At 31.4% G+C, this 12,359-nt stretch overlaps 1 protein-coding gene across 3 annotated transcripts in view; it reads right to left on the reverse strand.

Annotated features, from left to right (window-relative positions):
* LOC143226695 (WD repeat-containing protein 20-like) overlaps nucleotides 1-12,359 on the reverse strand; it is a 35,676-nt gene that overhangs the window by 11,361 nt on the left and 11,956 nt on the right. The window contains exons 4-5 of one of the 3 annotated variants that reach the window (XR_013014712.1): nucleotides 12,084-12,190; nucleotides 5,228-5,318 (exon numbers count right to left, since the gene is read on the reverse strand). Coding sequence is in view for 1 of the 3 variants with exons in the window: in XM_076458028.1 (XP_076314143.1) it covers nucleotides 12,113-12,190 (78 nt within the window). In the remaining 2 variants the exon portion in view is untranslated. Of the gene's footprint in view, nucleotides 1-5,227; nucleotides 5,322-12,083; nucleotides 12,191-12,359 lie in introns of all 3 variants that reach the window. The other 2 variants (XR_013014711.1, XM_076458028.1) reach the window with 2 other exon arrangements.

Below are 12,359 nucleotides of genomic sequence, written 5' to 3' on the forward strand. Positions count from 1 at the left end.
TTTCAGAGAAAGATCTTTTTCAACTATAATTTCCAAGCCAAGTAAATAGCTGTCACTTACCTTTGTGTTTCTTGGTTTTGCATGTTACAAGATGTCTCACTGAGTATGGCTGGAATGTTAAATTTTTGCAGGTGTCTTTCTGGGTGATTCTGGTGTCATATTTTATCCATGTTCTTTTGTTTTCAAATTTCATTAAGTAAAAAGGATATTACTATCTTGGAAATTCTAAATTCCCAAGCTGAAGACATATTTATGATTTGAGTGAATAAATAACTTGTATTGGAAAGGGATATTATTCATCTACGAAATGCCAAAGAATGTCAAAATGTAGTTATGATACATATTATTCTACCACAACTTTATATAAGCTGTATTTGTCATGCAACTTCCTTATTTGCACATTCAATATCATTTTCATATAACATAATTAGCCCTCTGTGGAACTTTAGGAAAGTTGGCTGGTCAAGATCAGCATTCTAGCAATTAAGTTTGGCTGGATAGAAGTGGAACTTATCTTTTGCCCTTTCCAAAAGAAATCAGGCATAGGTTAAAAAGTTTAAAAGATATTAAAAAACAGTATCCCTTTGAATTGAGTAAAATGATAAAATGAAAGTGAGGAAAGAGCTCCACCTACACAAAGAAAATAAACTAGTTTCCAAAACTACTAGAAAAAAAAAATATAAATTTGACCTAAAGTCTTTAGTGTTTCAGATTTTTTATGCATATAGCCATCTGCAATTTTCAATGGGTAGGCAAAAAAGAAGAGAGCTAGTTAAGAACACCTGGGCCATCTTTTGAATGACTCTTGTCTAACCAAATAACCAGATTTGACCATCATTCTTACAGTGTATCCATGGCACTACAAATGCTGAGGAGGCACTCTTCTTTATTCCAAATGTATGCAATACTATCTGGAGAGAACTGCAACTACCTCACACAATTTTATTCTCATGTATATATTTGTACATGTTAAGTATTCACACTATAACTTTTGATATAGCATGTGTATCTTCACAAAATTTGGTAGGCTTTTAGTAAAAATTAGAAGTGTTTTGTACACAAGAAATCAGATTTTTATTGAAAATTTATTTGTAAAAATGTTAGGAGTATTACATTTTTAAACACTACATTCTTAATCTATTTCCTTAGGGATTTCCAAGAATTAGAAGAGTGTATCATAACAGCATTCCAACTACATCACATTTGTTACATCCAATGATAATAATGTTTTTTCCCATTATAATCAAATTTTATATAAAAAAAAACAAAAAACTGGTTTGGTTTGTTTTGAATTTTGCACAGAAGCTACATGAGGGCTTATTGTGCAAGCTGTCCCTAATTTAGACTAGAGAGAAGGCAGCTAGTCATCACCACCCACTGCCATCTCTTGGGCTACTCTTTTACCAATGAATAGTGGAACTGATTGTCATATTACAACACCCCCATGTCTGAAAGGGCGAGCAAGTTTGTGCAACGCGGATTCGAACCTGTGACCCTCAGATTATGAATCAAACGCTTTAACCCATGTTTATTTAAGTTAATTGTTGTGCTATTTAAAACAAATGCATGGTTTTGGTACACAAAATATGTGGTAGATTTGTAAACTTAAGTATGTAACTGACTTTTCATAAAAAAACTAGATAATACATAAATTAATGAACATAATTATAAGTGGAATATAATACTTGTAAACAGTATTATAATGTTTGAAAAAAATCTCAACAGTTTTTTTCTGTACAGATCTCTCTAAAAGTTGAAGTACTTGAGATAGGAAAATAGTCATGCATGAACATACAGTAGCCTTATCACAGAACAGCACCATATCAGAAAACTGGCACTTAATGAAATACATTACATACCTACCTTTAGTAAGTATAATGATATCATTTCCACTGGCAGGTTGTTCAAACTGGACTTATCATCATCTCTCAGTGAACCCTTTAATCTCACTTTTGAAGATTAGTTTACATTCACATAACTTGTTAAGACCTATTATCTTATATATCAAAGAAAGCTCTGAATGTCTTAAGCCACCACTAGTAAACATAACGTTACCAAAGCTTCTTTAGATAAATGTGGAGTGGAAGAATTTTCTTAGATCAATACTATTTACTTTCATTTTGATTTTAATCCAACAACTTTTATCTTTAGAAAATAATTTTATTGGAAGGAAGGGAATATTCAAAGAGTGGGTGAAAAACTTGTACTCACTTCAGAAAAGTTAAATATCTATATAAAATTTATAAGAATAATTGTTCTTTTTTAATACCATTGTCTCTAACCTGCTTTAAAAATTGTGGAGAGATTCATAGACCAATTGGGTGCTTGCTTCTCATTTTAAAAAACTGGCAAAATCACGTAAATGAAAATGACAAAGCAGAAACTAGAAATGCATTTCTAAGACAGAAGCAAAGTTTGAAACAATGGTCAGTATGCAACACATTACCAATCAAACGTGGAAGATGCACATCAAACCTTAAACTTCATAGCTTGATCAAAAAATGTCTGTGAAAATGCCAAAAGAAAATATTTCAATAAAATATCCAGAATTGCTAACATTAAACTAAATAAATGCTAAATGTTTTAATATTATTATTATTGTAAGAAGTTATGTAGTGAAATTACAAATCTAAAATAACTTTATTTTAACTGTATTTATGTTAGTCAATGAAACATGGAAGACTAAATATGTGAAACAAGTGTGACATAAATCACCCACATAAAATATCTTGTTCAGTCAAATATTTTGGCACAAGTTTGTATGTCATAAAATGTCAGTAGAAAGAAGTAAACAGTATTACACTGAAATTATTCAACTAGAAAGCAGTTCTGTGTTTAAAATGACAATATAGGTTAGTGCTTTTATTAAAATTATTTAAATTTCACAGGTCTGCATTGTGAAAATTTGAAACAATTCCATTCTGTGATATTGTACACCATCCAATTAATGAGAATAACTTGAATGTGAAGGCCAAATGTAACTTAACAAAATCCTATTATTTTTTTACTTATTATACAGAAGTAAAAAGTTGCTACTTTTTACTTGTAATCAGTATTTGATAATTTCCAGTACTCAAAGGATTATTTTGTTTTAACAAAACTAAAGTTATTTGCAAATTATAATTTAAATGTCATAAAATATATAAGCAATATATAAAGTAATTTTGACTTAAACCATATTATGTGAACAGTACTGCTTGTGAGTTAATTCATGTACTTGTTTCATCTTAATCCAAGTTGATTATATTTAATGCTCAAAAAGTCTATAATTACAGTAAATATTTCATTATTCAAGTTACTTTACTGAGAAGTGAGAAGAGAGTTTCAATCAAAACATCCTATCAAACAAGTCTAATTCTTGTTGATTGACTTCTTTAGTCCAAACATTTTATGAACTTTTTCTTTACAAGCAAAATTATCATTTCAAAGACTATAGAAAATGAGATATTAAGGCTAGAAGGATGCTTAAAAGAGAAGTGTATAGCTTTAATGGATTCATAGTTTCTAAGTGAAATGTACAGTTTTTATGATAATGATAATTCATAGCAGAGTCTTGTTACATTTTTGAACATCCAGTACAATTAATAAAACATGTCATATAAGGATGCTGCTTACATCTAAAGAGTCAAAATAGAAATCAAAAATAAATCATTTCAGTCTTAACACATGGAAATGCACACAAACTCCAAGCAACAATAGGGCATATAACACTCAAATATCCTCAGCTTTCCCAAATGGCATGACAAGTCACTAGGAGTGAAAGACACTGTCTCACTGACAGTAACCTACACAACTAATCTAAATTGTGAGAATCTATTGCTGTAACTAACCAAGTAGACAATTTTATAAAATGGGAAGCATGACAGGTGTTACTATACCCATGTCTTGATCACTGCTTAAAACGGAATTTTCAAAAGAGCTATAGCCATAAGAAACGAATATAATATTGTTAGAGAATTCTATTTATAACAAAAAATTTATGCTTATAAAACATCAATCCAATAAACAATAAATCATTTAGATATGATGACAGCAGAAAAATGTCATTGACAACTCCCTCAAACTAATTTCAGATCTAGTATGGGAAAACAAAAGTGTGATACAGAAAAATCAAACAGTATCATATGTCAGTCTACAAAACTAAAATCACACTAAAATAAATCATAAGACCTGTCCCTCACAATTATAAGTTCAAATGTAAATTATCAAGCAAACAGTCTGAATGAGAATATGAAGTCAACTGAAAAGTAAAAAATGTGTAATTATACACAGAAAGGGTCCAAATTGAATTTCATTTTACCCAACAGCTACGTATCCATTAACTGAAAGACAGCTGAGAAGAATAGAAATTTGCTCACAATCTTAAATTTAAAGGTGAAGTCAAATAATTGAACAAAAACTGAAGTTAAAACAATGAAAAGAAAGACTTTCTATTCACTCACACAAATATCAGGAATAATGTCTTTAACACATCACATAAAAATACTAACAAAAGAATAAACTTCAATATAAACTGCCTAATTTTATGCCAAATAAGAGTAGTTCTTCTGTGAAGAAATTTTATGTTACCTCACAAAATGCTAGTTGACAAACTAATAATAAATTTGATTTTTAAGTTACAAGAAAACTGATTCAGGAAATAACCAAGTTGTATTTAGGTGACAAAGACATGCACATTGAAATTAAAAGTATAGTACAAAGAATATGAGATCCAAAAAAATATCCAGGCACTGCAAAGAAAAAATCTGTGAACAATGAATGACCAGGTGAATACTGTCAAAAGTGATATTAAATAAATTATATGATATGAATAGTTTATTTACATTAGTAGCTCACTAAATGTTTTGACCATTGAGTAAACATTAAAGACATCAGAAGCTCAATACTGACAATGAAAGAAGAATGAGAAAAGTGTCTCCAGAATTATAAAAAACAAACTAAATACCCAGTGGCTTAAAGAAAGCATCACCACTTAATGCATAGTGAATTAACAACTTGCATCAGAATGTCAAAACAATCACAAAAACAACAGTAAGAATATTTGAAGTATCCACAGAAAAACAAGTTAAAAAATTCTGAGGTAGAGGAATGAATAACATAGCAAAGTAAGAAGACAATGGAATTTAAATATCACAAAATACAAAAAAAAACTGGTAAACAGAAATTAAACACATACAATCTGGAAATAAAATACTGCCACACAGCAGTCTGCTTTTTATGTACTTACAGAAAGACTGACTGCATTATAATCCACTTGTCAGAGTCCATTGAGCAATGTGGAATGGTACAGTTTGAACAATCTGCAAGGGTCTTCAGTCCTTCTAGAAATAAGATTTTGTTAAAACTCAACATCACAATTACAACATTCTTCGATTGAGAATTACATGCAGCAGCACATTTTAAGATTTCCACGTAAGAAAATGTGCTTTCCTTAGAGGGGTAGAACATGTATCCATATTGAATTCATGCATCTCACATGAAAAAAAAAAAAAAAAGTGTTCAGGATAGAACTGGAAAATACTGATGGACTGAAAACACAAGGAACAAAATATCCTAGGGAAGCTACTTAGAAGACAATAACATTTCCAGAGATGCCAACTATTTCAAATGACTGAGCGTAATGATTTTAGACAGAGCCTGTTATCATTTGCGACTACTAGGCCTGACCAATGTCTCTAAGATGTTTATTATTATGTTATTATTATAACTGTTCTTATTTATTACTGCTATAGATTGCTCATTTATGACTGTGTTTTGTGTATTTAATAAATAAATTAAAAAACTTCTGTAAACACTGTTAGTAAGTATGCTTGAAATCATTTTGTCATCTTCACAACCCAACATTTGTACAATGGCTATAGTTTTAGTTCTAGCACAGCCATATTTTCTCAATATATCAGAGTCTGGGAACATTTTTCTGAATAGATGTCCTACATGATTGGCTATAGCTAGGGGTAAATTATGAGCAATGACGAATTGTGTGAACATCAGTTTTTCATTTGTGGTTTCATATTCTGAATTCTTACTTATAAATGTCGTTATCTGCATCGTTTTTGTCTTTGCCTCAGCCTCTTGTTGGTTAGATGCTAATTTTGTATCTTTAGAACAATTGTTTATCCCGTCATGCCACAGAAAAATCAATGTGACAAACTGTACAAAACGCATGACTGTCACTGACTTGATGTAATGACCAGATATTTTGCACTATACTCTTTCTTAAATTTTTGATTCACAGTTTTAGTCCTTTTAGATTTGCCAGAAACAAGACAATCTGGTGAATGAGGCCTCTTTTCCTTCTTGTGAACAACTGCATTGGTGTTTCTATGCAGTTTAGAAAACGAGAAATACCCATCTATGCGAGAGCTGATTGGCTAATAAGCACTGATGACATAACTATGGATTCCCCCATGTATCCAGTATGGAGAAGCATCACACTCAAACTATTGGTAGACGTCGCAGATACAAATATTTTTTATTATTTCAAGCACAAACATGATTATCGCAAGTAGCCATTTGGACTATGTCTTTTATTTATTATCAAAATTTATTTGTATCTCACTAGAAATTTTCTTTTCACCCCTTTCAAGCCCTGGGGGAACAATTTATCACTTTATTGTATAGGCCTATATAATATATAATAATATGGGAGTTGCAAAAAGTCATAATATTTGTCTGTATGAGTATATAGTCGTATTGTATACACCAAAATCGTAATGATTACGCTCAAATCCTAATAGTTGACATCTCTGCATTTCTCTAAAGGGACTAACATATTGAGAAGACATCCTTATACACTGATCTTATTCTACAGGGTGTTTGGAAAGTCACTGTGCACTTATATATTTATTAACAGACATGTTTCAATATAGAATACAGGAGGAAAATATGGATGACAATTATAAACAATGTTGAAAGTGACCCCCATTGGCATCAATACAGGCTTGGATCCTCCTTATTTTGTTTCTAAACATTGCTATCAGTTGCTGGCTTGAAACAGACTGAATGAATGCTGTTATCACTGCTTTCAAAACTGCACAGCGACTTTCTGAACACCTTGTATAACCCATGAGTGAAATTGAAGGAGAATATGTTTTGCAAACCACACTACATTTGTCATATCTGTATACCCATAGCTGACAAAACCTTTTGCTTAATATCAAGTCTCATCAAGCCAGCTGGAATATGACAAGCACAGTAGAGGTCTTGGCATTATATACAGACATGCCATCAGTTTTATAGAGAATGACAGATGTTAAATAATACAATTGATACTTTAAACTTTTGTTAAATACTAAACAAGGGAAACTGCTATTCAAGAGTATCAGTGGGTGAGCTTATTACATCACAATAAAAGTTGAAGCATCCTTCAACTGAACATGTGGATTTAAAAAAGAAATTACAGCTGTTCCTGAGTTTATCATAATACCTGCTTTTCAAAGATGTGAACTACAAATGCATCCATAATTAACTAATGTATATAATTATGAAATTAGCAAAAATGCATATATTCAATAATTGTAACTGTAAATTTTATTACATATTGGTTTTTCACATTTGTTAAAATATTTAATACTACTTTTATTGCTCATGTTGTGTAAAACATCCTGCATCAAAGTTGTTTAAAACATTTTGTACAGAATTTTATCTTTTATGTAAAATTTACCTTGACAAATTTTAGATAAAACTGCAGTACTGATGTCTTGCATTTTCCATAAACCTCTTTATTTACCAGTAGTATTTTTAATGAATTAGTATAAAATCATAAGTGAGCTGCTACATCAAAGTTTTAATTAAACAAGTTCTTAAAAGAACACAATGGGAGTTACAAAATTTCATGGTTTTAAGTTTCCTGTCAAAGTTATCAATGATTCAGTTCTTCAAAATCCTACTTCTTCATTAAGATTTCCAAAGATAGAATGATTAGGAGGAAGGTGGTGATAGACCAATGTTAAAAGCAGCATCTGCATGTGAGCAGAAAGACCAGTAAATAGATGCCCAGATGGGAAATGAAAGGATTACCATATGGGAAAAGTCTGATTCAACAGGTGATGGGCTGGACTAATCCAAACATAAAGATGGAAGGACAATATCCCATGATGACAAGGAAAAGAAAGATGTTAAAGCAATAGAGTATAATAACTGGCTTAGGAAGAGTGGGTAAATTGTCACATTGCAGAGAAAAGGAAATCATGATTAAGCCAGCAAAAGAGGTACTAATAAAAAGAATTGACAAAGAGTCCCTATTCAAGGCCAAAACCAAAGGCTGGAAAGGTGAATGATCATTAGAACAAGTATAAGATCAGACTAGAAGGAACATAGTGACCACCAGCATCAAGGGACAGAGAACAAATAATTGGAACAAAGGAAAAATGAAGGAGAGATAGTGTTGGCTATGAAACAATAAGTGAAGCTTCAAAGGAAGCACACTCACAGAAGAATAGAGAAGAGATATTTTGCAGGCAGAACCCAGTTCAACAAAGAAAGGTGGTTCACAGTACCCAGTACTTGGTAGACAAAGAAATGAACCTATGGAGAGTTTGTTTAAAAAGAAAGGTTCAGATTTTGAAAGCAAGGAATTTGGGGTTGAAATTCCTCAAGGCAATTAGTTTAGGAAGAGCTAAAAAGTTGTTAGGCACATGAAATAATCCACTAGGAGAGGTAATAATGAGATCATACCCAACAAAGTCCATACACTACATTGATATTCAGAGATGCTCTCCAACAAGATGTGAAGAGATGTATTACTGGTATGAGTGAGTGCAGGTAGCTGACAGAAGGTGATGTTGGATCAATCCAGCAATCTATACAAATACTATTATGGAAGAAAGAACAGGAGAACCACTGAGGTAAAAAACCTGTAAGGAATACCTCTGGTCATGATAGGACCAATAAATGAGGTATATACGTGTGTGACCCAAAGGGATAATAAGTAATCCCCATAAACCCAAGATCAAACACTAAAAACATCAACAGAATGAGTAGGATCAGCTCAAATCCTAGTGACTGCAAAGTCCATAGCTTGCAAATGGAGGGAAGAAGGTTGAGCTCAGCAGAGAATGACTTAAAAACAACCTACCCACCCACATTAAATAAGATATTAAGTGAAAACCTCTAAGAAACTTTGGACATAGATTGTAGTGGAAGGAAAAAAGAAACAAGATGAGAACAGAAGCAAGAAAATTGGAAAGTTCACAGGTAAAATGTATAAAAACCCCTTAGTGTGGACAAGAAAAGTGGTCAAAGGTGCTTAAAAGTATGACAAATGGGCTCACACTAGACCCAATATGATGGAAACATTACTAATAAGTCTGACATTGGGTAGAAGAAACTAGGAAACAAAAGACAGAAAAGGAAGTTGCAAAAATGTGGCACAAAAGTGGAAGTGGAGGTGGGGACAGCGTGGAAATAATGCAAGAATTGATGACACACTGCCTCAGTCCATGATCAAATCAGAAATACAAATCAGGGCAAAGAAAGGGGCTAGACAAAAAGAATTATGAAGGGAAGAAAGAAGTCAAAGTTGAAATATAAGAGTATACCTGTCCAACAACCCTCATGAACAAAGAAGCAAGTGAGAAGGAAATTGTAGAAGTGGAACAGCTATAGTGGAAAAGTGAAGGAAATGAAAATCTCACTGGGCAACCACAGAGTTGCTTTGGACTGCAGGTGTATAGAGGTAAAGAAGTGAAATATAAAAAGATCACATAAAAACAATAGAAGTGGGTACTGGAGGGCAAAACCAATACCAACAGTCCAACCCACACAGGTAAAGGCAATCTCAAACATAAGAAATGCAAAATAAAATGGAGAGAGACTAAAATTAGAGAAATATGGAACAGATAGACAGGAAGGGTAAGGCTTGATATTATGGAGAAATAAGTCGCCAAAAAATGGTAAACAAAAGGAGTTAAGGTTAAAATTAAGAAGTATGGAACAAAATAAATATTATAAAGTAGAGGAATTAAAGAAATGGTGCATACCTAATAAATCAGAGCTAAATAATGTTAAAATGTTGAAATTTCTCTTCCACAGGGAGAAACGTTATCATAGAAGGGAAAGAATGCCTCAAAAAGGGGCTGAATTTGAAAGCCCTGGTAGCCTAAAGAAGTCCACTACCCAAAACTACAGAAAGAGCAGAGTTAACATGCAGGAGGCTGTGTTGGCCTATCATTGGTGGTGGACTTTTACTACATAACCTTATCATTAAGCCATTCAATTCACAAGAAATCTCATGAGCTCAGGTAGAAGTTGCCCGAGGGATAGCGGCATGCAAATCTCTAAGGCAGACCCTCAGAGAAGACAGCTTTGTGTGTGAAGAGGTGTGTACTGCCTCTGAAGTTTTTCATGACTTGTGTTATGAAACAGATTCTGTCATACTTAGCAAAGTACTGTTGCAGCATAATCTGCTGAGTTTTACAACAGTACCATCAAACTGTGCAAAAGTTAGTTTCAAGAACAGTACAGAATCTATAATAACATTCTCATAACATACAATTAGCTCTCTCAACACAAGATTTGTCGATTTGACTATCCATATGATCTTCATGCATTCATTCAAGTCTTTACAGATTTTAATACTTCTAACTTTTATATAAAACTTACATCTTTCCAAAATTTGGCAGTTTTTCAGTTAACTTGTAAGTCTTTCACATACAAAACAAACTTACACGTTTTAGTAAAGTATTTTTAATAAACTGAAATAAATAATTATTTATAAATAAATTGAGTATTTGTTTTGAATAGTCTGTGTTCAAATTAATTTTCATGTTAAGATTAAAAGTACTTTTTCTCACTTCACACATCTCAGATTTCCTTTGTGTAATCTCTTAAACCTCCTTAATACATTTCAAAGATTTTTTTTCAGTAAAACTATATTCTATCTAAACTCAACTCAAAACAGGATGGGTCAATATGATCAAGCTTGTAACTGACAAAAAAAATCTCAATTACATTTTTACTGTCTATAACAGTTTCAAATTGTAACATGAAACTGCATTCATTTACCCTAAGTAACTGCTTGTAATAGTATATGTCTATTTATAATTAAATGTTATTGCCCTTTAAACCACATCTGACTATTATCTATGCCTTTATAAGCTGTAAATCTTTCAAAGTGCATGTTCATGTGATACTACTGAATTACATTATTACACCACTTTTGTGTGTGCCTTGTGAAACCATTTATTATTTATTTTACTTAATCTAATGTTAACTAGCTTAAAATAAAAATTCCTATTTTTACATTTTAGCTATTTTTATAATAATAAATGAAAAATAAACGCGAAAAACAAGTACCTGCCCAATATTTTTTTCTTGCTGTTGATTACCAAAGACATTTAAATCTACTTTTTTATGCTAATAATAGTAATGTGCTTGATAAATTTTATTTAATCCAATAATGCAAACTACATAGACTAAAAACATACAAAAAGTAAACAATATCCTCAAACTCTTACAATTTTCTTGACTTTCTAATTATGTAACAAGAGTGAGTGAATACAAATTCATCCAAGCTAGTGGTTAAGTTTCTCACTGCAATGTTGCTTATGCTCTGAATGAAACTGACTTGTCTGTTCAGAACACAGAACAGCATATTTTCTCTAACCAAGAGAATTTAAAGATTTTTAAAAATATGTCTTTGTAGAATTAGAAACTTAAAGTGTATATACTATTAACATGTAGATTATTAGCTAAGATTTTATTACGTTAATTGGTATAACATTACAAAACATAATTTAATAAAATGTGAATGTAAGACATTAAAACTTTCTTTCAAAAGAGTTAATCTTAAGAAAGACCTATACAAATCTGCATACAAAAATTCTGGCAGGTTAAATCAACAAAGACAGTTTTTCTAAGACATTTATTTTAGTCTTTCTAATGCCAAAAAAATGTAAAGTTTCATGAATTTTAATAGCACCTCTTTCAAACAACTAATGAAAAACAGAGAAAACATTTAATATCAGCTAACTATAATAGTTTTCTTGAAAATGATTTTTTAAACTTATTAGTTCAACTTAAAAAACAAATTACAAAAGTTAACTAATAATATGGAAGAGCTAATATGCTAATTTTTAACATACTTGAGCTTTATCTTCATTACTGATGTCTTTCATATCAAAACTTTATGTTTATTGTTTTCAGGAGAGCCATATTTCTTGCAATTGAAGTTTATATCATTGTCCTTTGTCTGCAAGGAAACAACATTCATTAGGAACACTTTTGTTTATATAATGGAACAGTACTTTGAGATAATTATTTTTAGAGTTTTTGCTTTAAAGAAGATATGTAGTTGATATATAATGCCAATTATGAATTATGTTACAAATAGAGATGCTGTGTTAATTAAAAACTTTCAA

Source organism: Tachypleus tridentatus, chromosome 1 (genome assembly GCF_004210375.1).
Source record: "Tachypleus tridentatus isolate NWPU-2018 chromosome 1, ASM421037v1, whole genome shotgun sequence".
Lineage (NCBI taxonomy): Eukaryota > Metazoa > Arthropoda > Merostomata > Xiphosura > Limulidae > Tachypleus > Tachypleus tridentatus.